The sequence below is a fragment of the Pygocentrus nattereri genome, chromosome 4 (assembly GCF_015220715.1).
Source record: "Pygocentrus nattereri isolate fPygNat1 chromosome 4, fPygNat1.pri, whole genome shotgun sequence".
Taxonomy (NCBI): domain Eukaryota; kingdom Metazoa; phylum Chordata; class Actinopteri; order Characiformes; family Serrasalmidae; genus Pygocentrus; species Pygocentrus nattereri.
The window spans coordinates 14,107,103-14,131,178 of record NC_051214.1 but is presented as its reverse complement, the minus strand read 5'-3'; the positions used below and the strand labels follow the sequence as shown (position 1 = coordinate 14,131,178).

Below are 24,076 nucleotides of genomic sequence, written 5' to 3'. Positions count from 1 at the left end.
TGGAAAGGCCTGTTCCGAGTGAAAACTGTCCTGGAAAACCACTGTATAACCTTGGCCACCATGCTATAGCTTAGTTTCAGGGTGTTAGCAGTCTTCTTATAGCCTATGCCAATTTTGTGGAGAGCAACAATTCTATTTCTCACATCCTCAGAGAGTTCTTTGCTATGAGGTGTCATGTTGAATATCCAGTAGCCAGTATGTTTTGTACCCAAATGTAATAGCCCTGCTCCCCATTCACACCTGGATCCTTGTAACGCTAACAAATCACATGACACCAGGGAGGGAGAACGACACAATTGGGCACAATTTGGACATGTTCACTGTGAGGTGTGCTCACTTGTGTTGCCAGTTATTTAGACATTAATGACTGTGCGTTCAGTTATTTTCAGAGGACAGTAAATCTATACTGCTATACAAGTAGGATATAACTGACTGTTATATCCAAGTTTCATTTCTATAGTATTGTCCCATGAAAATATACAATAAAATATTTGCAGAAATGTGAGGAGTGTACTCACTTTTGTGAGATACTGTAAGTATTCAATCACTATGCTATGGAAGTTCCATGTTAACACAGATAATGTATATGGCCCTGTCAAGGTCTCAGTTGGCTTAACTAGGCCGTTGCCTGTGAAAAGTTCATTGTTTCTGGATCTAATACACCATTAATTCCAGTACTACTGGTGAGACTGTGAATCTGAAGGAGTGTTGTGAAAATGAAGGCCAGAGAGCATTCTAAGGAATTTAGAAAATTATAGACATGCACAAGATATGAAAAAGCTACAAAACATCCAAGTGTCTATATCCCAGTGATCAGAGCAAGAAGGGGACTTGCAAGGGAAGACACCAAAAGACCAAGAATCACTTTGAAAGAGCTACAGAGTTAGGTGTCTGAGACTGTAGTGAAGGTCCACTAGTCTATGATATCTAGAGCTCTGCATATACCTGGCCTTTGGGGGACAGTGACTTGAAAAAAGCAATTACTATAGAAAAAACACATCAAAGCACTTCTGGAATTTTCCAGAGAGCTACACAGCTACGAGAGTTACACAGCTAAAATGTGGGATATGTTTTTGTGATCAGATAACACAAAAATGCAGATTTTTGTCTAAAGTTCAAAATGTTCTGTGCTGCACAAACAATGCCCATTTCTCAATAAACATCTCAGCAGAGAAGTATGGGGGTGTCAGCATCATGTTGTGAGGATCCTTTTCCTCAGTGGTGACTGGGCATCTTCAAATGAAGAATGGACAGACAGCTCAAAACAAATGGAGATACTGCAAGCCAACCCGCTTCAGTCTGCTAAAAAGCTAAAGCTTTTTAAGAAACTTCACCTTTCAGCAGGATAATGATCCCAAGCACAAGTCTAAAGCAACACAGGAGTGGTTTTTGTGAGAATATATGGCACAATTTGTAAATTGAGTTCCACAAGCATCATCCAACAAACCTGAATTAAAAAAAATAATCTGCTGATAAATAATGAATTTTGACTTTGAATCTTTAATTTAAGAGCATACTGGCTTGCATGAAAAATACTGGCTGACAAAATCTGTGTATGTGTCATTTTGTCTGTCACTCTTAAATAAAATTAAGATTTCAAAAAAGACCAAATAAATGTTGACAGAAATGCTTGTGCAGTCTACAGGAACATTATCATAGCTATCATGAGACATGATTTAAATTAGTCTGGGACAGCTGCCAGTAACTAATCAATGATAAATCTGTACAGCTGAAACCCTGATGAATAACATTCATACTCATAGATCTGCTACAAAAAAGTCATTTTCTCATGTCATTTTAACTGCGTTTTTTGAGCACTACCTCACTTAAGATAAAAATATTCCCTATCATATCAGACTCAACTCTACACCAAATGACTCCAGACTAGCTACAAGTGTCAAGAGTTAGCCTTTCAAATGCCCAGAGTGCATCAGTGTAGGGGTACTGTCCTTAACTGAAGTGTACTTGAGTTTGATTGCAGAGAGAGAGAAAAAAAAAAAAAAGAGAGAGAGAGAGAGAGAGAGAGAGAGAGAGAGAGAGAGAGAGAGAGAGAGAGACAACTGGTCTGCATATTTAACTTTTTTGTGGGTGTATGTTAATGCTGGGTGGTAATTTATGTTTGTGATATTAACTACTATCTTTTTGGGTTACTGCACAACTTATTATTATTATTATTATTATTATTATTATTAGTAGTAGTAGTAGTAGTAACAGTAGTAGTAGTAGTATTATTACTAACTAAATACACTGAGATAGGAGTCTAAAAATTCTGTCTGAACTTTTGGAAAAGCTTGAAATATTTCAACATTACATTAGACTAAAATCATTTTGCTTTGAATGACTTTATATCTTAATTGTGTTTATTTTATAAGAATAAATTATTGGACATTACATTTTATCACTACTACAATAACACCACCAAAGCATTACCAAATGTTTCAGTAGTGACTGATTTTAGCTCATTTTGAGCATAACTCAAAAATGTTAGCCACTACTTAACCAGTGTTTAACATTTGGACACACATAAAATCACATTTATTTGTTTATTTATTTATTTTTAATCAAAAGGCAAAAAAGTTTAATATCTTGGGTTTGACAATATCATTACAAAATCCTTGCAGATTTCTAGGGTCTGAATCATTAATTGTTTTAATTTTTTTTGTTTGTTTTTGTTTTTTTTTATTTGTCCATAGATTTTATTTGTCCGGGGATAGGCTCCAGCACCCCCCTGCGACCCAGAAGGATAAGCAGTTTCACAAAATGTGTGTAATACCTAATTACACTGATCTAATGATGGCTACCGTTGTCAGTGCATGGTATCGAGAATCATTCTGTTGTACTCAGGTCAGTTGCAGACTGAGAACTTTGAATGATGTGAATCGGGGCGGGCTCAGACAGAACACTGTCAAGCTTGGATTGCATTTGGAATTCTTTCTACAAATCCTCGGGTTGTATTCGCATTCATACCAAAATTTCAAGCCTGATTGAAGCACCAGTTTCTGGGCAAAATACAAAAAGTTACTTTCACATCATAATGTGAATTTTCTCTCCAAACACACATTTAAAATATGATCATATGGTTATGATTATTAGCAAGAGCTGATCTACATCAATATGCTACATGTACTCTGATAAAGCATGTCAGGTCAAAGAGCAACCAAGGCCCATGGCGTTTTAAATTATTAAAGTGTTTATTCTTTTACATAAATGGTTGCAAATGTAATAACTGCAATTTCCCTCTGGGATCAATAAAGTATTCTAGAGAGGCACTCTGTCTGTGGAAGAAACTCACTGATATATGAAACACACACACACACACACACACACACACACACACACCCAAACACACACCCCCGGCTGTCTGATAAGAGCCATGTTCTCACTTAATCACTGCCTGCAGGATGTACGCGGCAGTAGGTGTGGAGGGGTTCACCTCTTAATCACGCTTCACTGCCTGCCAGCCAGCCTCAGCAACACACTAAGGTCAGTGTGGGCTTCCTCTAATAGGGTGCCACAACGTATTTTTTTGGGTCAGCACTGTAAGAGGTTTGAATGAGTCACAATTTCCCCGTAAGTGCTTACTGTTACAGTCTCTCACAGGTGGAACTGCTGCACTGGCTGCACTGGCTTACTGTTACAGCCTCTCACAGGTGGAACTGCTGCACTGCTGCAAACTGACTTCAGTTCATTAAAAAAGTAGCAAGTGTTAATCCTTAGAGATTGCAGGAATAGGCAATAATAACAAAAGCATATTGCAATTTTATGGTAATGATTTCAAATTCAAAATGCATGGAAACAAGCAGAGAATTCTGTTGAAATTTATAGAGATATCTCTGTTTATAGATATATATTTTATTATGATTTACATTGAAAATGGAAAGTTACTGTTGTGCATAGTCTTGTTTTATGTAAAGAAAAGCTATCCCTTACATTCTGGCTAAAGGTGATGGTACTCACCTTATATATTGAAAATACTGGATCAAATAGTGGGGAAAAAAATCCAATCCAATCTTGTAAGTATTGGCCAGTACTGAAAGGTTCAATATTGGCATCAGAAAAAAGATACTGTGCTACCAGTAATTTTGGCCATGTTTTGACATATTTTAATAGTGAAATAAACTGGAAAAACTGGCGCAGACCCAAATCATCAATACTAAATTTAAATCACATGTAAATGTGCTTCTTTACACAATTAACAGGTTTAGTTAGTATGTAGTTATCTAATTACATTTAAATGATATTTAATGAAAACCAAACATATAGCAAAACATCAATAATAACTGTACTTCCAAGACCTAATGTCTTGCATTGATGCAATAAGTGACTCTAGTATTTTTTCTTCACAAGATTAATTAATAATTGTGCATTTCTTAAATATCATTTTTGCATCTTTCAGACAGATTTTTGTGCAACTATTCACACACAAAGCACACTCTAATGACAACTTACATAAGATCTAGCTGTCACAACTCACCATCCAGTATAGTCTAACCACGTACTTCCCATAGATATTGTATTGGGGCACGTGGTCCTTCGTCACTTTACATAGGGAATAGATATGTTCCCATGGCCTCCAGGGATTAGGAGCCTCACTTGCCATTCCTACTGCTCCACTGCAGACTTTCCACACAATGTAGATCTCACTGATGATCCAGCGCATGAGCTTAGGGAATGAGATGTAAGCAGCAGTGAAAAAAGGCATTATAGTCTTATAGAACTGCACCAATTCACAGCGCACTTAGCATTGTTTCTGTCTTGCTGCCCAGCTCTGCTTATATGATCTAGCAGATATTTGTCTCACTGCCCAACACTGTTTTGTCTAACAGGCACCCAGACTGGCGAGTAAATCATTTATATTGACAGGAAGAGAAAAAATCTGCTGTCCTCCATAGTATGTGATGAGAGCATTATCAGTTGTATTCTGATGAATCCCAAATGGCAGTACCAGGACTCCACCTGCGCACTAAACTGAACTGGTCGAGGTGAACAAGTTGAGTAGATCCTAACAGTTCAGTCTGTCATCTTCTGAGTCAATCTGTGACGCCAGCAATGCAGTAAATGTGGCAATGGAAATGTCTGTGAAATCAATGCTACAAGCAAGTGTTTTGTGACTTACCTCACTTGAGAGCAAATGCTCATTAGCTGAAGTGAGATCAAAGGTTGATTCATTCTCCACTACCACCAGAGTCTGGCACAAAATGACACAATTTTAATACCAAGTTACAAAAATCATCACCAGCTCAATGTATTCATTTGGGAACGATCATAACTGATATATCTAATCTCACTGAACCATCATTAATTTTGTGCCAAAAGGTGGTCTCTCAGAGCTGCAGATCAACTCTATTATGGATGAAGACTTCCCGGACCAGGCCATGGAGACTTTGGGCTCCTGTTTAAAATGCATTTATTCATTAAGCACTCCCTCCCTCTCTCTACATTTCCTCTTCTCTCTGAGCCTCTCACCCACAAAAAGTCTATTTTCATCACTCTCACTGATCATGCTGACCCACTGCAGCCTGTGCTCTGTGGAGGACAAGGCTCTATGAATGCTTGATTATGAAGCGTTAATGGACTTTAAAAGCTCCCTAATCAAATCTGAATTAAACTGTTTGGAAATGCCTACACACTAAGAGAGAGAAGACTTCCTTCTGTCACCATGGCCCACTGTCGGCATAGAAATGAAACCAAGGAGCTGACCCTAGTTCATTCCGTCAATTAGACCTCTTGCACGCAGCCGACCAAATGGCAAGCTGATTGGCTTCACCGCACCAGCTGAGCTTGAGTGCGTTCATGACTGTGGCGGATCTCTTGTTCTGTGGCTTCGGTCCATGACCTGCACTGATAGCTATGAACCACAAGTCAAGCGGGTGTAATTGTGTGCCGCTTCTGCTGAGAACGGGGAAATTTAATTACAACACTGGCTCATGTGAGACCAGTAGAAAAAAAGCAGATTTCTTCAATTAGGCAGAGAAACAGAGCCAAGGACTGTGCTTCCACTAAATACATGTGATTAAGAAAACAGATCCAACAGTCTGCACAGCTGACTAAAGACATGTTTTTGACATTCTCTGTGAGACGGCATATTCTCCAGGCTACACCCTTGGACATGGACATGAAAACAAATGCAAAAATGAGATTCTGCTCTGCAATACTGCACAGTTGTTGTTTTCCCAGCTCAAACACATTTGAAGGGTTGTTTTGTGGCAGAGAGAACACTAAACTGTCTTGTAATCAGAGGAAGTGGAGCACAACAAAAGTTGTAAGGACACTGAAACATACCAACCACTCTTCCAACTCAAACATCCTTACCTTGTTTACTATGTACTCTGAAGGGCGTTTCCAGGTGTGAACTTTTAAAGATGCTGGGAGCTCAACCTTCCCCTCTGGGTCCTCAAAGAATTGCTAAAACAATTGGTAATATAAAGCATTTCAGTGCAATAATATTACAAGGAGCAAACAAAGATGTTACATTCTCTCTTTCCCATGAATAGACAAGCCTATTTCACAGATAACCATTCAATGATGAGGCAGATTTTTTTTACTGGCTGTGCACTTACACTGAGTGGACTCTTCCCTGCTTTTCCATCCTTTGCCCCTTTGGCTGCGTCCCATTTCTCTGCACTGACCTCAGCCTCATTCCATTCAGGCCAGATAGGGAAGCGGCTCCTCTTCAGGTCCCCTGGGCCCTCTGATGCACTGACCACTAATGAGGAGACCCTAGAGTGTACGTATTACATTTTCTGTCACTACAATGTTTCTTTGTGTCTTTGCCAATAATTAGATTGTATGGGGTGGGCAATATGACAATATCTATCATTATATCAATATGCCTTTTTGAGAATGTCACGTATATCAGTATCTAAAAAGCACTGACCAAATGCAGGTTTCGTTACAAAGAGAGCACAATTAGGCCAGTTAGACCTGTTTAATGGGCTTCAGTGCAATGCAATATGTGAAACGATAATAAAAATCATTGTACTCATAGTTATAATAGTCTTGGTTAAATGTGGCACAACTATTGCTGTTCCATCTTATCAAATCTCAGAAAAAGTAAATATCATGACGCATATCGAGTATCGTGAAAATGCCTTTTTTTGCTATGTCGTCCCCGCCACCCGTGAGGTAAAGGTTAGCTTAGTTCATTTAAGGAAATGAGTGCACATTAAATACAGTGATAATAATGAGATTATTTGTTGGCTAAATTAGTCCTTAGTCCAGAGAGATAACTTTATGTTTTTACATGTATTGGTTAACTAGCTACTTAAGCTAGCTTAGCTAGTACCTAGCAAGTCAACAAGTGACTGTATGTCATTCGTTTGTTAGCTATCAAGCATAATGGTTCTTACTCTTTAGTGGGCGATTGTCCTTGCGATGAAGGGACGCGACTGGATAAAGATTCCTTTTTCTTTGCTGGCTGCTTCGACATTGTTTCATGAGCTATTCCTTTTCCATTCAGTTATCGCTCGCTGCGAAAGATAAGGTTAACTTTATTCAGCAAGAACAGAAACAATGACTAGGTCTGACTTGTTTTGTTTGCACTGACTGAGGAAAGTTTGAAATGTTGCTAAGCGACGACGCCACGTGGGACCGCCTGTCGTGCTCTGTGGGTTTCCAGCTTGTGAAGTCAATACAAAAGCATATCCATGAGCTGTAAGTGTATAAATAATCGAACACCTTGAAAACTCTATATACATATAGAGGACAATGCACGGGCACAGTTTGGTCACCAGTCCGATGAATATATGGTTTGACATGGTTTAGGTAGAGATACCGAAGTTCGGGAGAGGAAAGAGGGAGGGAAGTAGAAGAAGAAGGTGAAGGGGTTCGGGGGTCAGGGGAGAGTGAGGAAGTTCTCACCTCAGGAGGAACAATACAGATAAATTATTAAAAGTATTGTTGCATGTGTAAAAGGATATGTATACACACAGTGCTGCTTGAAAGTTTGTGAACCCTTTAGAATTTGTTATATTTCTGCATAAATATGACCTAAAACATGATCAGATTTTCCCACAAGTCCTAAAAGTACATAAAGAGAACCCAGTTAAACAAATGACACAAAAATATTATACTTGGTCATTTGTTTATTGGGGAAAATGATCCAGTATTGCATATTTGTGAATGGCAAATATATGTGAACCTTTGCTTTCAGTATCTGGTGTGACCCCCTGTGCAGCAATAACTGCAACTAAATGTTTCCGGTAACTGTTAATCAGTCCTGCACACCAGCTTGACGGAATTTTAGCCCATTCCTCCATACATAACAGCTTCAACTCTGGGATATTGGTGGGTTTCCTCACATTAACTGCTCGCTTCAGGTCCTTCCACACCATTTCGATGGGATTAAGGTCAGGACTTTGACTTGGCCATTCCAAAACATTAACTTTATTCTTCTTTAACCTTCTTTGGTAGAACGACTTCTCTGCTTAGGGTCTTTGTCTTCCTTTATATGTATACACACACACACACACATATATAATATGTGAAACAAAGAAATAAAGGGAACACTTAAACAACACAATATAACTCCACGTAAATCAAACTTCTGTGAAATCAAACTGTCCACTTAGGAAACAACACTGATTGACAATCAATTTCACATGCTGCTGTGCAAATGGAATAGACAACACGTGGAAATTTTTGGCAATTAGCAAGACACACTCAATAAAGGAGTGGTTCTGCAGGTGGGGACCACAGAACACTTCTTAGTACCTATGCTTTCTGGCTGATGTTTTGGTCACTTTTGAATGTTGGTGGTGCTTTCACACTCGTGGTAGCATGAGATGGACTCTACAACCCACACAAGTGGCTCAGGTAGTGCAGCTCATCCAGGATGGCACATCAATGTGAGCTGTGGCAAGAAGGTTTGCTGTGTCTGTCAGTGTAGTGTCCAGAGGCTGGAGGCGCTACCAGGAGACAGGCCAGTACACCAGGAGACGTGGAGGAGGCCGTAGGAGGGCAACAACCCAGCAGCAGGACCACTACCTCCACCTTTGTGCAAGGAGGAACAGGAGGAGCACTGCCAGAGCCCTGCAAAATGACCTCCAGCAGGCCACAAATGTGCATGTGTCTGCACAAACGGTTAGAAACCGACTCCATGAGGATGGTATGAGGGCCCAACGTCCACAGATGGGGGTTGTGCTCACAGCCCAACACCATGCAGGACGCTTGGCATTTGTCAAAGAACACCAGGATTGGCAAATTTGCCACTGGCGCCCTGTGCTCTTCACAGATGAAAGCAGGTTCACACTGAGCACGTCACAGATGTGACAGAGTCTGGAGATGCCGTGGAGAGTGATCTGCTGCCTGCAACATCCTTCAGCATGACCAGTTTGGCAGTGGGTCAGTAATGGTGTGGGGTGGCATTTATTTGGAGGGCCACACAGCCCTCCATGTGCTCGCCAGAGGTAGCCTGACTGCCTTAGGTACCGAGATGAGATCCTCAGATCACTTGTGAGACCATATGCTGGTGCGGTTGGCCCTGGGTTCCTCCTAATGCAGGACAATGCTAGACCTCATGTGGCTGGAGTGTGTCAGCAGTTCCTGCAAGATGAAGGCATTGAAGCTATGGACTGGCCCGCCCGTTCCCCAGACCTGAATCCGATTGAGCACATCTGGGCCATCATGTCTCGCTCCATCCACCAACGCCACGTTGCACGACAGACTGTCCAGGAGTTGGCAGATGCTTTAGTCCAGGTCTGGGAGGAGATCCCTCAGGAGACCATCCGCCACCTCATCAGGAGCATGCCCAGGCGTTGTAGGGAGGTCATACAGGCACATGGAGGCCACACACAATACTGAGCCTCATTTTGACTTGCTTTAAGGACATTACATCAAAGTTGGATCAGCCTGTATTGTGTTTATCCACTTAAATTTTGTGTGTGAATCCAGGCCTCCATTGGTTAATAAATTTGATTTCCATTGATGATTTCTGTGTGATTTTGTTGTCAGCACATTCAACTTTGTACAGAACAAAGTATTCAATGAGAATATTTCATTCATTCAGATCCAGGATGTGTTATTTCAGTGTTACTTTTATGTTTTTGAGTAGTGTGTGTGTGTGTGTGTGTGTGTGTGTGTGTGTGAGTGTGTGTGTATGTATATATATGGCACTGAAACTCTCATGAGCTCTGTCTCATTTATGGAATCATTTGTTTAGAAAGAGATGATTATTTGTTCACTGCAAATTCCAGCACTTAGATCCCTGAAATTGTGCATACAGACCAATGTATGGTATGGTAATCATATGACTGGCACAAAGTCTCCAGTTTCAAAGACGTTAAACTGGTCAGGTGACCTCTGTAAGCAACAGCACATGCTCACCCCCCATGACAAAAGTTGAAAGAGTACCATTGTTGGTGCACTAATTCACACATGGATTTTTATGAACTCAAACACTCATAATAATGACTGACTTTTATTTAAAAGTTTTTATTTTCCTTCAGTGTTATCTTAACAAATGTTGAATCCAGCATTTAAAAAAAAAAAAAAAAAAAGTTACATTTGCCTGTGGTTCCCCCTCGAATAAGAGGCATAGATAAGACTGGTGCTCAAACACCTTATTCAAGACCATTTCAAAAACCTGTCATCACCATCATCAAAATGTCAGCCCATCTATATAACAGGTGACTGAGTCACCAATAGGCAGCTATACTCTCCATGCGACACATTTCCAGTTAGTGCTTACACATATGCCTCTGACAGACCTCCCACAAGAGGATAGTATTTTGTTTTCTTTGACATTCTGGACAATGTTCTTCTCTGTAATAAGTTTCTTACGCTTGAACTCTGGGAGACAACTGATAGACTGCAAAAAGACAAAAAGAGAAAGTAAGAAAAGGAAATACAGATAATAATTGAACAAAATATCAAAACTTTTAAATAAAAAGTTTTTTTGAGAGCAGAAGAGAAAACATTAACAAGCCTTTCCCCAGGTGAATGCCTTATAGTTGAATTCCACTTTTAACTACATGAGACCTTTTTGTTTTTACCTCCAAATTAAAAATGTTGCTGGCTAACCCTCGCAGGGATAGTTCTATTACTTTCTGACTTTTTGATCATTGCACACAAAAACTGCTCGCTCTCTGCAGCAAACCCATTGCCAGCTTAACTTGTATATAGCAGAAAGATGTACTTGGTACACCCTCCTATGACAGCCATAGGATTGCATTTTTTCCCAGTAATGTAACAAAAATGCAAAACAAAACAAAATTCACTGGACTGACACTTTAAGAGGCTTTGCTACAAATATACAGTTCTCACATGGTTCTTCAAAATTGGAGAAAGGCATGAAGAAAGAGAATGAGAGAAATGGAGTGGTCAACACACAAGGCATCATCTTCATGGCTATGATTTCCACCTGGAGAGACAATACTCATAGGCCAGGACATGTGCTTGTGCCCTTGGGTGGGTGGGTGGAGGTGAGGTGAGAAGGATGGAGGGAGGCTGATGTTGGGCAAGAAGGACCGGGGTCTTAGACCCTGGATGATATCCCCTCCTGTATGACAGGGTAAGTGGACCAAAGAGGCCTGACGCTAGCAGCAGCCTGACTTGCTCTCCGCAGGTGCGGCCTCTCGGTCCAGCTTGATGCGATCGCCATTGCTCTCCTCATATGGAAGCCCTTTGTCATTGAGGAGGATGTTCTCCACGAGGAACCGGGCTGCCTCATCAACATTTATGTTCTCCTGTGTTGGGACACAAATGGAAAGTGTTTAGTATCTTCAACTTGTATTATGTAACATGAAATATTGGTTAACAAAAACCAAGATTTCTGAGTTGCTAAATTTGACTACATTAAAGCACTTTTCACAAATTTCCCCTTAATCCAAATGTAGTTGATCCGACATGTTGGTGGTTTTTTTTGTTTGTTTTGTTTTGTAAAAGAGCTATGAAGCTAATCCAGCTAACAAATAACGGAAGCTTATACATCACATATTCTTGCACACTACTTCTTCCAATTGATTAGATTAAATATGGATTAAAATAAATCTGTCACTTTAGGTGTCCAACTAATTTGCATAACACAACTGTCATGACTGAGGAAGTTAATTCAAGCATTCATACAGTAGGTCTGTTCCATGTAATTTTTTTTTTCTTTTTAAATTTGACAGCCTTAATGTTTAGTCTATTGTTTTGCCAACTGGCTGTTGCCAAATGTACTCAAAAGGCACTTGCACCTAGTTAGCTATCTAATATTGTAGATTAATATAATCAGCTCCATCAATTCAATAGAGTTAAATTGGTTTGTTATGTTAGGCACGAAGGTTGGCGCATTCAGTAATTTAAGAAGCATGTTTCCAAATCTGATTTGATGGTTTTGAGCATCTGGCAGTGAATCGTTACACAGAGTTAAACCATTTCACTAGTTTTTCTGGCATTGTGTCTACCAGCAGTCTATTAAAACAGTAGATAACAGGAGGCAGCTGGCAAACATTTAAATTGTTGCCGCAGCTTTATTGCTAGTTAAATGATTTTACTGTGACTGTCATTGTCAGAAAAGATTTGAAGATTTGAAACCAAGTCATTCAAAGTGGTTTGCTGTGAAATGGTCAATTGCAGAGAAACTTGCCAAGTCAGTGTTCATGGAGGTGGTGATAGGTAAAAAAAAAAAAAAGCACCTTCACAGAAAGTTATTATGTGAAATAGTTACAGATATACTGAAGCCAGAGACTTAGTTTTGACCAAGTTTTGGCCTAAAATGTATATTTCAAAACACATTGTGGCAGAGAGGTACATACAGGTCATTGGGAAGTAAATTTAGTACCCAAAGGAAACTTTGTTTTGTCCAGATTCAACCTTATTTTACCACTATGGACAATAACTACACATATCAGAAGACATGTTTAGGTTCAATGGAAATTTTCAGGCAGTAAATAAAATAGCCTGAGCTGTATATATACCCCCAACCTCCCCCAACCCGAAGAAATCTGTGCCTTTAAGTTGCATTCCAATTAACCATTTTCCATCAAAACATACTGTACTCCCCTTTAATATAGTTTGTTTGCTAAAACAGACAAACATGAAACAATTAGTAAATGTATTTAGGCTATTAGTTTTATTACATATTTTAAATTCCCTGGTTGGTTCAATGTTCTTCTTCATCACCCTTATTAAACACCAAGTCAGAAAATGGACAGATCCATCTCAATGGACTGAACAGACAGTAAAGTATTATCATTAAAACAGTTGGCTAAGCAACACACTCCCACACTAAGACTCCCTCTTCTCTCCTCTCCTCATTATTCTTTCATGATACTTTATCTCTTTCCTCTTACATTCCCCCATCCCCCCCATACTAGAAGAATGAGGATATGACTTAAGGGCATGCAGAAAATAAAATCACAGGGTTAAAGTAAAGCCAAGCCCGTCTTTTGTCTTCAGCTCAGAGTATAGCAGCAGAAAGCTCTAAGCAGCCACCATGGCCTTGTCATAAGACGATGAATATTGATAAACCTTATGTCAGTGTGAAGTGCCACTTCAAGGGCTTGCCAAGATCAAGGAGATCATGAATGTAGATGCTAGAGTAGCTCTAGCATTGATAAAGTAAGCTGAAAGGGGACAGCTCCAAGGCAAAGCAGTTACTCAGCTGTCTTGACAGACAAAGGTCAGAGGTTTTTAGGTCTGACCCTCAAGTAACCATCTATCTCTCCCTCTTTTTTCAGTGTCCAACTGTGCTTGAATTGACCACCAGTGCGCCATGTGACCTCTGTTTCCTTGGAGCATTACCCAAGGCTGGATTAGTAAGTAGGTTACCATGGAGACAAGCCCACACTGTCACAATTACCGTGGGCCCCACAGAACATGACGTCCCAATCAGCGTGGGCACCGCAACTTACAACACCGCAGACAACATGGACATGAAGGAGCAAGATCAGTGTCCACACAACTCTGGGTCGATCTAGTCTCAAACAGACACTAAATAAAACTCTTAATGCAATGTTTGAAGTGATTTATTGCTTTTCTAAAACAGTGGCACCATAATATATAATAAAATTATTACATTAAAAAATAATTATTATTAGTTATAGTTAAAACATTGCTTTTGTTGAGGAGAGAATGCATATGTTGCCCAGCAACCATGGACCACTGAGAGAGGACAAAAACTGAAGAGGACAGACACCCATCATTGTATATTACAGTAGTGCATATTCCTGTAATTTCTTTAAGTCACAAAGCCATGGAGATATCGTGATATAGAAGTATAAAGCAGAAACGTTTGCAATATTAGTAGGTTTTGCTCATAAAATTACCAGTGAATAAGGGGCCAGAAAAAGATCCTTTGGTGCCCCTGGGCAATAAAGATGCAGTGCCCTATTCCCACAAACCCCACTTTTTAATAATAATTGATCATTAGTAATTTTGCTGAAAAAGGTCTTAGGATAGTTTTGCTGAACTTCAGCTAGTTTTAATTTAAAGGCTAAGGGCTTGCTAAGAATGGTAAGATTGGTTGGGTATGCCAATGAGAAGGCCTCAGCTTGCTCTCGAAGATCATTAATGTCACAATGCATGTCAAATAAATAAATAAAAAATAAATAAAATAATAAATTAAAAAATCCCACATAGAGGTCACTGTCCACCAAATTTACATAATGCTTTTTGGACATTTAAGGCTGAATTATTAGACTGTGCTGTGTGAATAGATTACAGATGTAAAGTAAACTGATGTACCAAAACATAAAAACTTTTTTAGGGAATTGGGTGCCCCTGGGCTGTCACCCAGATCATCCATTTTGTAGATCTGGCCAAATTTCCATTGGCACCTATATGCTATTTCCTATGTAGTGTTAACATCAAGCTAACTGTACTATATGTTTGTTTAATGGAGGATGGTTTATCCTGTTAGCTATCTTTAAACCTATTTAGCCTGCTATCATTTAGTCTAGTCAAACTCTGAGTTGCGAGTTGGCACATTAATACAGAATTCTTTAACATGGCCATTATCCAGCCTCAAGAACTCCAGATGGCATGTGCTACTCAGTACTGCTTACCAAAGTGCTCTGCAAACATTTTAGGCACCTGAGAACATTAGAATAAATTATTTGGGCACCAAGCAATATTTGTTCAGAAAACACTACTATCAAAAAAGAAAAACAAACACACACACATTCATTATATATGTTTATATAGACAGTAAATGTATATATATATATATATATACACATATATATATATATATATATATATATAACACACACACACACACACACAAATATAAATTTAATACAGTGTTTACTGATCTTATGTATGTTAATGTGTTTAACTATTTCCAAAACTTTCCTCTAAGAGGCTGTAGTTATTCAATTCCTGGACTCACAACTCTAGGAGCGCATACTCCTGGACAACTCCATGCTTCATTATGTTAAATTAAGTGCACTGCTGATAAAATTTAACAAATCTATGCTGTAGCTGAAGGTGTCCTTTAGCCGTCTGAAGCCAAACTTTGTTCTTCAAACTAGCTCACAAGGTATCAAATACTTTCTTCAAAATAAGAAATTCTTCCCTTTTACTGTATTCATATTAATCTATTCTAACGATGTATGAAAGTTCTAAGATAAAAGGTTTTAAACCAGGTGCTTAGGTGCCTAAAACTTCCACACAGTAATTTATATGTAACAATAGATAAGTTATTAATGGATGTCAGGATGTTGTTTCTTTGATTCTTTTTCAGCATTTTATTCCCTCTTCCAAAACTCTCCACAACATTTGCCAACAACATTTAGAATGGCAGGATGTTAATACACATCACCATAGCGCTTTCAACACTGCTGGCAGTAACTTAATTTCCATTCTGCTGTGCTGCTGGTTACTCTTATTTATTTATTTATTTATTAACATAAAGCCTGAAGATGTTAAGCTCCAATATTCACTTCAAACACCTCTAAGTGGTTAACCTTCGTTTTTATGTCTGCTTTTCCTTCTCATGTGGATGGAAATACTAACAATAGACATCTTAGAAAATCACCTATTTGCAGTTATTAGAGACGATATTTAAACTATAATAAATATAATAATTACAATAGAATATTAATAATAATAATAATAATAATAATAATAATAATATGATATTTTATTACTATATGATAATTATTTAAACTGCAATCATTTTGTACAGTTACTGGATTTCACAGACACATTTTGCTGCAAAATGCAACATTTGAATTTTGTGCACTTAATGTAAATAAAGGAAAGCAGTAAATTAACTTATTGGGGCTTGTGAAAACAGAAAAAAAGACCTGGTCGGTCATTTTAGAAGGGGAATAGGTTTTGCTTTTTTTTGATAGGTGGGATGGCATCCCTTCACAGGCAAAACACCATTTAGGCTGTTTTTTTCACACCATTAGTTTACTGAAGTCTAAACCATTGTTTGGGTTTTTGTGCCATTGCATCTTTTCCATTTGATTCAGTCTGATTCATTGCAATGGCTAAAAAGCACCAAATGGCACATGTGAGTGCTTTTTTTTATTGGTCAGATATTGTGCAGGGATTCAAGTGCACTATTACTCTCACATTTGCCACCATTTGAGCCAAAGAACTCCTACTTTGCATAAAAACAGAGATCAACATCCGTATCACAGTCAAAGCAATAATAATAAAGCTTACTTGACATCTGCTTATTTATGATTGGTTGCCAATTTGAACTTAACTAACCATGTTACTGATGAAACACATTCAATGAACCATGTGCCAAAAGCAAATACATTACCTTTATTTTATTCCTCATCTGCCATTATTAGCAGTAGCTCATGCTGCAAAAACAATATGAGCATCTGTCAAGATTATGGTGACAGCACAGTGCGGACCTGCACCTAGAAGAAGAGGAACTCCTCGTTTGATGCTGATTTTCTTTGTTTGGTGTAGACCATCGCAAAAATGCATTCCCACCATCAGTGAAATAAAGCATAGTTCACTTGGAAATGAACCAGACTGGTTCATCTGTTTGGTGCGCACCCAAATACGGGTGGAGTGTTCACACCTGTCAAAACAAACCAAACTAATGAAAAGGTTTGACAGGTATGCGCAGGCAAGGCAGGTGTGAAAGAGCCTTTACTCTACGTCTTCACTTAATATGTGTCTAAAAAAACAGCCCATAATCACATACTGCCCATTAAGTAACCATGGAGATGCAAACAGAGATGCACACCTTCCGATTTTCAAGTCACTGTTCCTCTCTAGTTTATGTCTCTCTTTTCAAACCATTACTGAGAAAGATATTGATCTGCAACACAGAAAATAAGTCTCAGACACGTTTTCAAATATTATGCTGCCTGTGTCCAATATAAGCAGAGTTTGGAATGATGAGCCCTGAAGAACAAAAACCTGGCTCATGCTTCAGTATTTCAAAGCTGGCTCTTTTAACAAGCATGGTTCTAGAGAGCCAATACTGTATGTGCTTTGTTGTCCTTTTTATTCTGCCTCTTTAGCTCTCCGTTGTAATTCCTCTTCAGTAATCAAGAAAAATGAGGCTGAGAGTGTGAAACAAAACAAGCCAGCTGAGGCCTCCAGAGAGCAAGAGAGAAAGCGAGAGAAAAAGATGGGGAGCTGATGTCCACTTGGGCACAGGAGGCTTCAGAGAACACAAGGAGGTCCTGATAAATGAGGAATGACACATCTGCATATACACTATAGAGACACAGCTACATGCACAAACACTCACATATATACACATACGACAGGTGCCAGAGCTCCCCGCCAGACATCTGTGAGGCTGAGTCCCTAATGGATAGATTTAGCCCACAAACATGTGCTTAGGCAGAGTGGGTGATGAGACACCTTCTGTCAAACAGCTACAATCAGCCACAGACACAGACGCGTGCAAACACACACACAGACACGCACGTAAACATATACACGAGTGCATTCACTTCCATCGTCCAACAGTCACTTACATCGAAAGGCCAAACCTTACATCTTTTTTGTTCTCATAAGACTGATTTCCATGTGTGACGAGCACTATTAAGATACAGCAGGGCCTAAAGCTCTGTGACCCCATTGAAAATCAGGATTTTTGTTGGAAATAAACAATAAAAAGCTTTAGAATTTTGAACAATGTAAACAAAGAAAACTGAATGAAGAAGAAATGTTTAAGATTCTTCAGTATTTCTAGGTCACTATTCAAATTTAAGCACATTGTGACATTCACCATGTTAAGGCCTTTGTACAACAAGATCAGAGTTTGCTGAGTCTTGTCTCTTGAAGCATATGTTCGTGATTTTAGCTAAAATCAGGCTTTTACACAAATGTATAGAGTTCATGCCAGTGCAAGTGTATGTAGTCACTAAAGCAAAAGAGGGATATATCATATACTTTGCTGAAATTCCTGTAAAAATTGTACTTTTCACTCATGTTTTTATGCTAACAGCATAATTCATAATAAAAGAAATGTATGTATTAAATACGAAAATGCAAAATACAAACCGTGGACACCACTTACAGCAGAAACGATCAAACAAAACCAGTCCAATAATAAAACGTTTAAAAATATGTGTTTACTGCTGGGCCTCTGTTGCCTAATTATACACAAACATACACACAGACATACATACGCACAGATCTATGACCAAGTTTACTCACAAGCAGCATTGTACAGTGGCATGCAAAAGTTAACAATTTTGTTTAAATTCCATGTTTTGTTGATTTTCTAAATAAAAATAAGTACACATTCTTTTCTTTTAATGATTTTTCATTTTCATATTAGAACATGTAAAATGTGCCATAACCTTTGTACAATTTAAATTAGATAGTTTATCCAATACACTGAATTCATGGAAAATAAATAAATATTTTTAAAAAAAGCTTTTGCATTAAAATCTGCAGAAATGTGTTCTCTTTATAGGATGCAAACTTTTTACTTGGAAAAATCATCACAATGTCATTTGACCAGGGGCTCCCAAATGACTGTGTAATTACTTAAAGGGGCTCTTAATGAGCGGGAACTATATGTGTTAAAGCACCCTAAACAAAATACATAATACAGGAATTGGCAGGCCAGGGGTCAGTAATGTGTCTGTGTCTCATACACCCTCTCTCTCTCACACACACACACACACACATCTCTTTATTTTCCCCTTCCATCAACCAGCCAGACACCCAAAAGCCTTAACACACACAGATACTTTCTTAAAGTGAGTGAGCTTGTGTGTGTGGAGGGAGGGAGGGAGAGAGGGAGAGAGGGAGAGAGAGAGAGAGAGAGAGAGAGAGAGAGAGAGAGAGAGAGAGAGAGAGAGAGAGAGAGAGAGAGAGGGGATTACACTAAGAGAATTTGTCAGAAAAACTCTTGAAGTGGAACCACAAAGCGCTCTGAGATTTGTCTATGTGACTTGCAGTTAATGGCATCAGTGACACTGTGTCTCAGAACTAGTCGCTATGAGACCATCTCACAGGTATTGAACAAACACAGGCTGAAGGGACCTGGCATTTGTATGTGGTCTATGCAGTAAAATATTACAAATTACAAGCATAAGATAGCAAATTAACAACAAAAAACAACCTGATAGTACAGTTTGGAAAGGTCGGAAGGACTGTAATAAACAAAGCATGTAATAATAACAACAGTGGACTTGAACACATATTTTTTAAAAGGGCTGTATAGAACATAGTGTAATATGTAATTAGGAACAACTGAACAATGGTCTCCATTATCTTGAATGCTTAAAAGGTGTTCAACAGGAATACAACAAATTTACCCTTAAGAAAATTAGCTTTTCCAAACTGTGACTTAAAATGTCTGTTATTTATTTTTGTGCAGTGATCCAGCTATTTTTGGACACCTTATCTCTCTCATTAGCAGAATATTTGCCACACGTGATGTGTTTACTGGCCCATACTGGACCCGTGACCCAAGCATGAAGGGTGGGATAAATGGTCTTATTTAGAATTACCACAAAAATGCCATTTTAGCCTTAATTCCAAGAACTATGTCAAAGATGTTAAACACGTAGTTTAGAATAGCTGACTTTACACAGCTTAGTGTGGGCAACTGTATTAGTAGTACATGAAGGGACTTTGGCAACTCTATGCAACTCCATGCACCGCATTTAGTGTGTCCTTCAGCATTTCTGTATGTAAATGGCAGTGTGTGTATCTCAAGTCTAGTTTGTATGCATATGAGAATTGATTATGTGAAACATATACTTTATTAGGTCCAATTATCTTGTATATATACAGTGACTGTCCATTTTATCAGCTCCATTCACCATATACGTGCCCTTTGTAGTTCTACAATTACAAACTGTAGTCCTTCTGTTTCACTGCATACTCTGCTATCCCACTTTTACCCCATTCCTTAATGATCAAAGCCCTCACAGAACCACCACAGAGCAGGTATTATTTGGGTGGTGGGTTATTCTCAGCACTGCAGCAACAGTGGCGTGTTGGTTGTGTGTTAGTGTGTGTTGTGCTGGCATAAGTGGATCAGACACAGCAGTGCTTCTGGAGCTTTTAACAAACTCAGTGTCACTCCTGGACCAAGAACAGTCCACCATTGTCTACCATTGTGTAGAATCCCCTCTTCTTCTGGATAGAAGCATATGTTGCCAAAACCTGTATATTTCGTTCAGCATCAATGGTGCATTCAAGATGGCAAGACACCCATGCAATGTGCACTAATGCTTCCCCATTCCATCATGGATGCTGGCTATACTGTATATATATATATATATGTGTGTGTGTGTGTGTGTGTGTGTGTGTGTGTGTATATGTGTGTGTGTATATATATGTATATATATATGATGCTATACTGTGTGCTAATAAAAAGCTAGGAGGTCTTTACTCTGGCAGATGCAGTGTCCACTAGTTCCAGAAAGAATGTCCACTTTTGATTAATTGGGCCACAGGACACTTTTCCGCTTTGTTCATGTTAAATGAACTTATGCCCAGAGAAGTTGGTGGTGTTTCTAGATCCTGTTTATAGAGGATTTCTTCTTTACATAATACAGCTTTAACTTGCATTTATGGATTACACAGCAAGCGCACGTGAGCCCATGCAGTGACGTCTAGTACAGAATCATGCCTGTTTTCTTTGCAGTGCTGCTTGAGGGCCCGAAAATCAAAATAAATTTTCTCCAATTGGGGATCTTCTGCCCATCTTTGCTTCTGAAAGAAGCTGCCTCTCTAAAATGCTCTTTTTATACCCATGTGAGTTAGTTGGCAAATTGCTCCTTTTTTATTAGTACCACTTACTTTCCCAGCCTTTTGTTGCCCCATCCAAACTTTTTTGATGTGTTGCTGCCATCAAGCTCTAAATAAGTTAATTACTTTCATGAAATGGTAAAATGTCTCACTTTCTCACTTTTAATATCTGATTTATGTTCTATGTTCTATATACATGCACACACACACACACACACACACACACACACACACACACACGTTACCTCGTTACCTTAGCTGACGTCTCAAACCAGCCCAGAAAGCCAGTTTCCTTGCAGAAGTTGTCCATGAGGGAGGCATTGTTAGACCCGTCTTTCTTCTGGTCACATTTATTGGCCAGCAGGACAGAGGGGATAGGGCTGCCATTGGCCAGTTTCACCTTGCTGTCCAAATCATGCTTCCACTTTGACACAGCCTCAAATGTGGAGCTTCTGGTCACATCAAAGACCACAAATGCTCCCACGGCCTCCTTATAGTATACTCTGGTCATGTTCCCAAACCGCTCCTGACCTAACAACAAAGAAACATACAGAATGTCACATCTATCAAACAATGTTTACACTTTCAAAATGCAAGACACTATCTCACAGAAACTGACCCATATGGACCATTTGGAGTTGATCATTTGGACCATTTGGAATTCTATATAATCTAAAAATTGGGATAAAATTAGCAATAAATATATATTATTTACTATTTAAAACCACAGTGTTTTTATTTTGCAGTTACACATTCAGTACATCCAAGATAGTTGCCATTTGTGGCAGAGAGAGCTGTAACAGCTTTTTCACACCAAAAAAAAGTGACTTTTTTTAAAACATACACATCAACATTAACGCCATTTATCACAGAGCTCATAGCTGCTCTAATAATTTATTTACTCATATTAATGCTTGGAGCTTCAAGCTGTAGCAGAGATACGACATACTGCTGCAGAGTTGGTGGAACTCATTGGGCTATTGTGATTTTTGTTTTTGAGCAGAATGGCTGTTAACCAGTGTCTGCATCTTTCAGTCTAACTGAATACAAGAAACATTACCATTATTACTCAATGAAGCCATTCTTCCGTGGTGTCTTCTTACTAAACTCTTTTTTTTCTAAGGGTTCATATAATCATAAATCAAAGTTTTCTTGTTTGAAGAAGTATTTAACATTGCTAAATTTTCACTGTTCACTCCCCAGTCCACAACTGAAACTGAACTGCAAAAACAGCATATTTTGAGCCATTTTTTCATCCTACGTTTAGTTAAGGATGACATTGAAGTGAATGTGAAAGGCACATTTAATTGTATGGGATGAAGAGAAGTCAGAAAATGGTCCTTTAATCTGGGGATAAAATAAAATGCACACAAAAAATATGGAATATGGCCCTTAGAACAACTAATGCGTTAAATCTGTGAAAAAAAATCATAACAAATAAACATTAAATACTTATACTTCACCATGTGCCCTAGCACACATGACACTTATTCACATCAGGTAAAAGAAACAATACCAAAAGAAACAATAATTTATACTAATCAATTTCATAGCTCTCAGGGGCAGTCGTGGGCTGGAGGTTAGGGAACCAGCCTCATGACCGGAAGGTCGCCAGTTCGATCCCCAGAGCCGACAGTCCATGACTGAGGTGTCCTTGAGCAAGACACCTAACCCCCAATTGCTCCCCGGGCGCTGCGGATTGGGCTGCCCACTGCTCCGGGCAAGTGTGCTCACTGCCCCCTAGTGTGTGTGTATTCACTAGTGTGTATGTGGTGTCTCACTTCACGGATGGGTTAAATGCAGAGGTGAAATTTCCCCGTTGTGGGACTAATAAGGGTCACTTAATCTTAATCATCAATAATTATCAATAAAGAAAAGTTTTAACTCCACAGATGTCCTAATTCCACCTAGTACCATTAAATGCTGCAAATCTTGTTTGTAAGCACATTCAAAAAATGTCCTTACCCACTAAAACAAGAGATGTTTTACAACAACAGAGAGAGGAAACCTATTACATTCGAAATGGCCTCTAGAAATGAGGGGGAAACAAACAAACAAACAAAAAAAAAACAACAAAAAGGAAATGAACTAGTAGCTGTAATAAAAAGGGCTTCTGTTTAAACGTTTTCAGCTTCACTGTGTTTAACTGTGTAGTACTGATGAGTGCTCTAGCCCTAAGCAAGGAGAGTTTAGGAGAGAGTGGATATGAGACACATTCACACTGAGAGCTCTTTCTTTCTCTCTCCATCTCTCTCAAGGTTCATTGTGCCTGGGGAGAGATCAAGTGGAGCATGGTGCAAAGACTTCGAAAGCTGGATGGACAGGGAAAAAAAAAAAAAAAAAAGATTGGGGAGATGTGGAGAGCGAGGGGTTCCTTAGCAGTGGCTGCTAATACCACATCAAAGGACTGTATCAACACTAATATATATACATATAATAATACATATATATGTAATAAGAGAGGTCAGAAAAACAGGAGCTGTTAGGCTTTGAAAGAAAATGGCTGTCTTTTGACTCACCAATAAAAAAAAAAGAGAAGGGAAAAGATTAAACTGAGCTTGACCTCCTTTCTCATCTAACACACTGCAGCATTAATGCAAAAAGATAGAGAGGGGGAGGAAAATGAGGGAAGAAAGAAGAAAGAACCGTGTGTGTGAGTGAGAGAGAGAGACAAGCTGCAGAATAGCAGGGAATGAAAGGATGGATGAAACGGAGTGTAAGTGAGAAAGAGAGAAACAGACAGTGAGGCTGCATTGCCGCAAGTTCAGCATGCCTGCAATGACGTCCACAGGGAGCTTTAAAAAGCTTAACATGCACAATACATTATTCTACGGTGTATTCATCCATGTATCAGTATGTTAAACAGAGTCTAATTGCCGTTTTCATTCCAGACCTGTTCGGGAATGAAAAGAGCCTGTCGCCATTAATGGCCTGGGTGTAATTTGTCAAC

General features: G+C 39.0%; 2 protein-coding genes and 1 long non-coding RNA gene across 5 annotated transcripts in view; 1 reads left to right on the top strand and 2 right to left on the bottom strand.

Moving 5' to 3' along the window:
• The window catches only part of adgb (androglobin), a 68,043-nt gene extending 60,439 nt beyond the window's left edge, over nucleotides 1-7,604 (bottom strand). For all 3 annotated transcript variants that reach the window (XM_017712991.2, XM_017712993.2, XM_017712992.2), the window contains exons 1-5: nucleotides 7,350-7,604; nucleotides 6,561-6,720; nucleotides 6,313-6,405; nucleotides 5,117-5,188; nucleotides 4,475-4,663 (exon numbers count right to left, since the gene is read on the bottom strand). In XM_017712991.2, the coding sequence (XP_017568480.2) occupies nucleotides 4,475-4,663; nucleotides 5,117-5,188; nucleotides 6,313-6,405; nucleotides 6,561-6,720; nucleotides 7,350-7,429 (594 nt within the window). In that variant the 5' untranslated portion in view covers nucleotides 7,430-7,604. The remainder of the gene's footprint in view (nucleotides 1-4,474; nucleotides 4,664-5,116; nucleotides 5,189-6,312; nucleotides 6,406-6,560; nucleotides 6,721-7,349) is intronic.
• On the top strand, nucleotides 6,615-13,936 carry LOC108436477. Its single transcript, XR_001858528.2, has 2 exons — nucleotides 6,615-6,727; nucleotides 13,662-13,936. It is a non-coding gene; the product is annotated as an uncharacterized LOC108436477 (long non-coding RNA).
• Nucleotides 10,669-24,076, bottom strand: part of rab32a (RAB32a, member RAS oncogene family) — a 34,775-nt gene continuing 21,367 nt past the window's right edge. The window contains exons 2-3 of the mRNA XM_017712996.2: nucleotides 21,380-21,657; nucleotides 10,669-11,684 (exon numbers count right to left, since the gene is read on the bottom strand). Of these exons, the coding sequence (XP_017568485.1) occupies nucleotides 11,535-11,684; nucleotides 21,380-21,657 (428 nt within the window). The 3' untranslated portion in view covers nucleotides 10,669-11,534. The remainder of the gene's footprint in view (nucleotides 11,685-21,379; nucleotides 21,658-24,076) is intronic.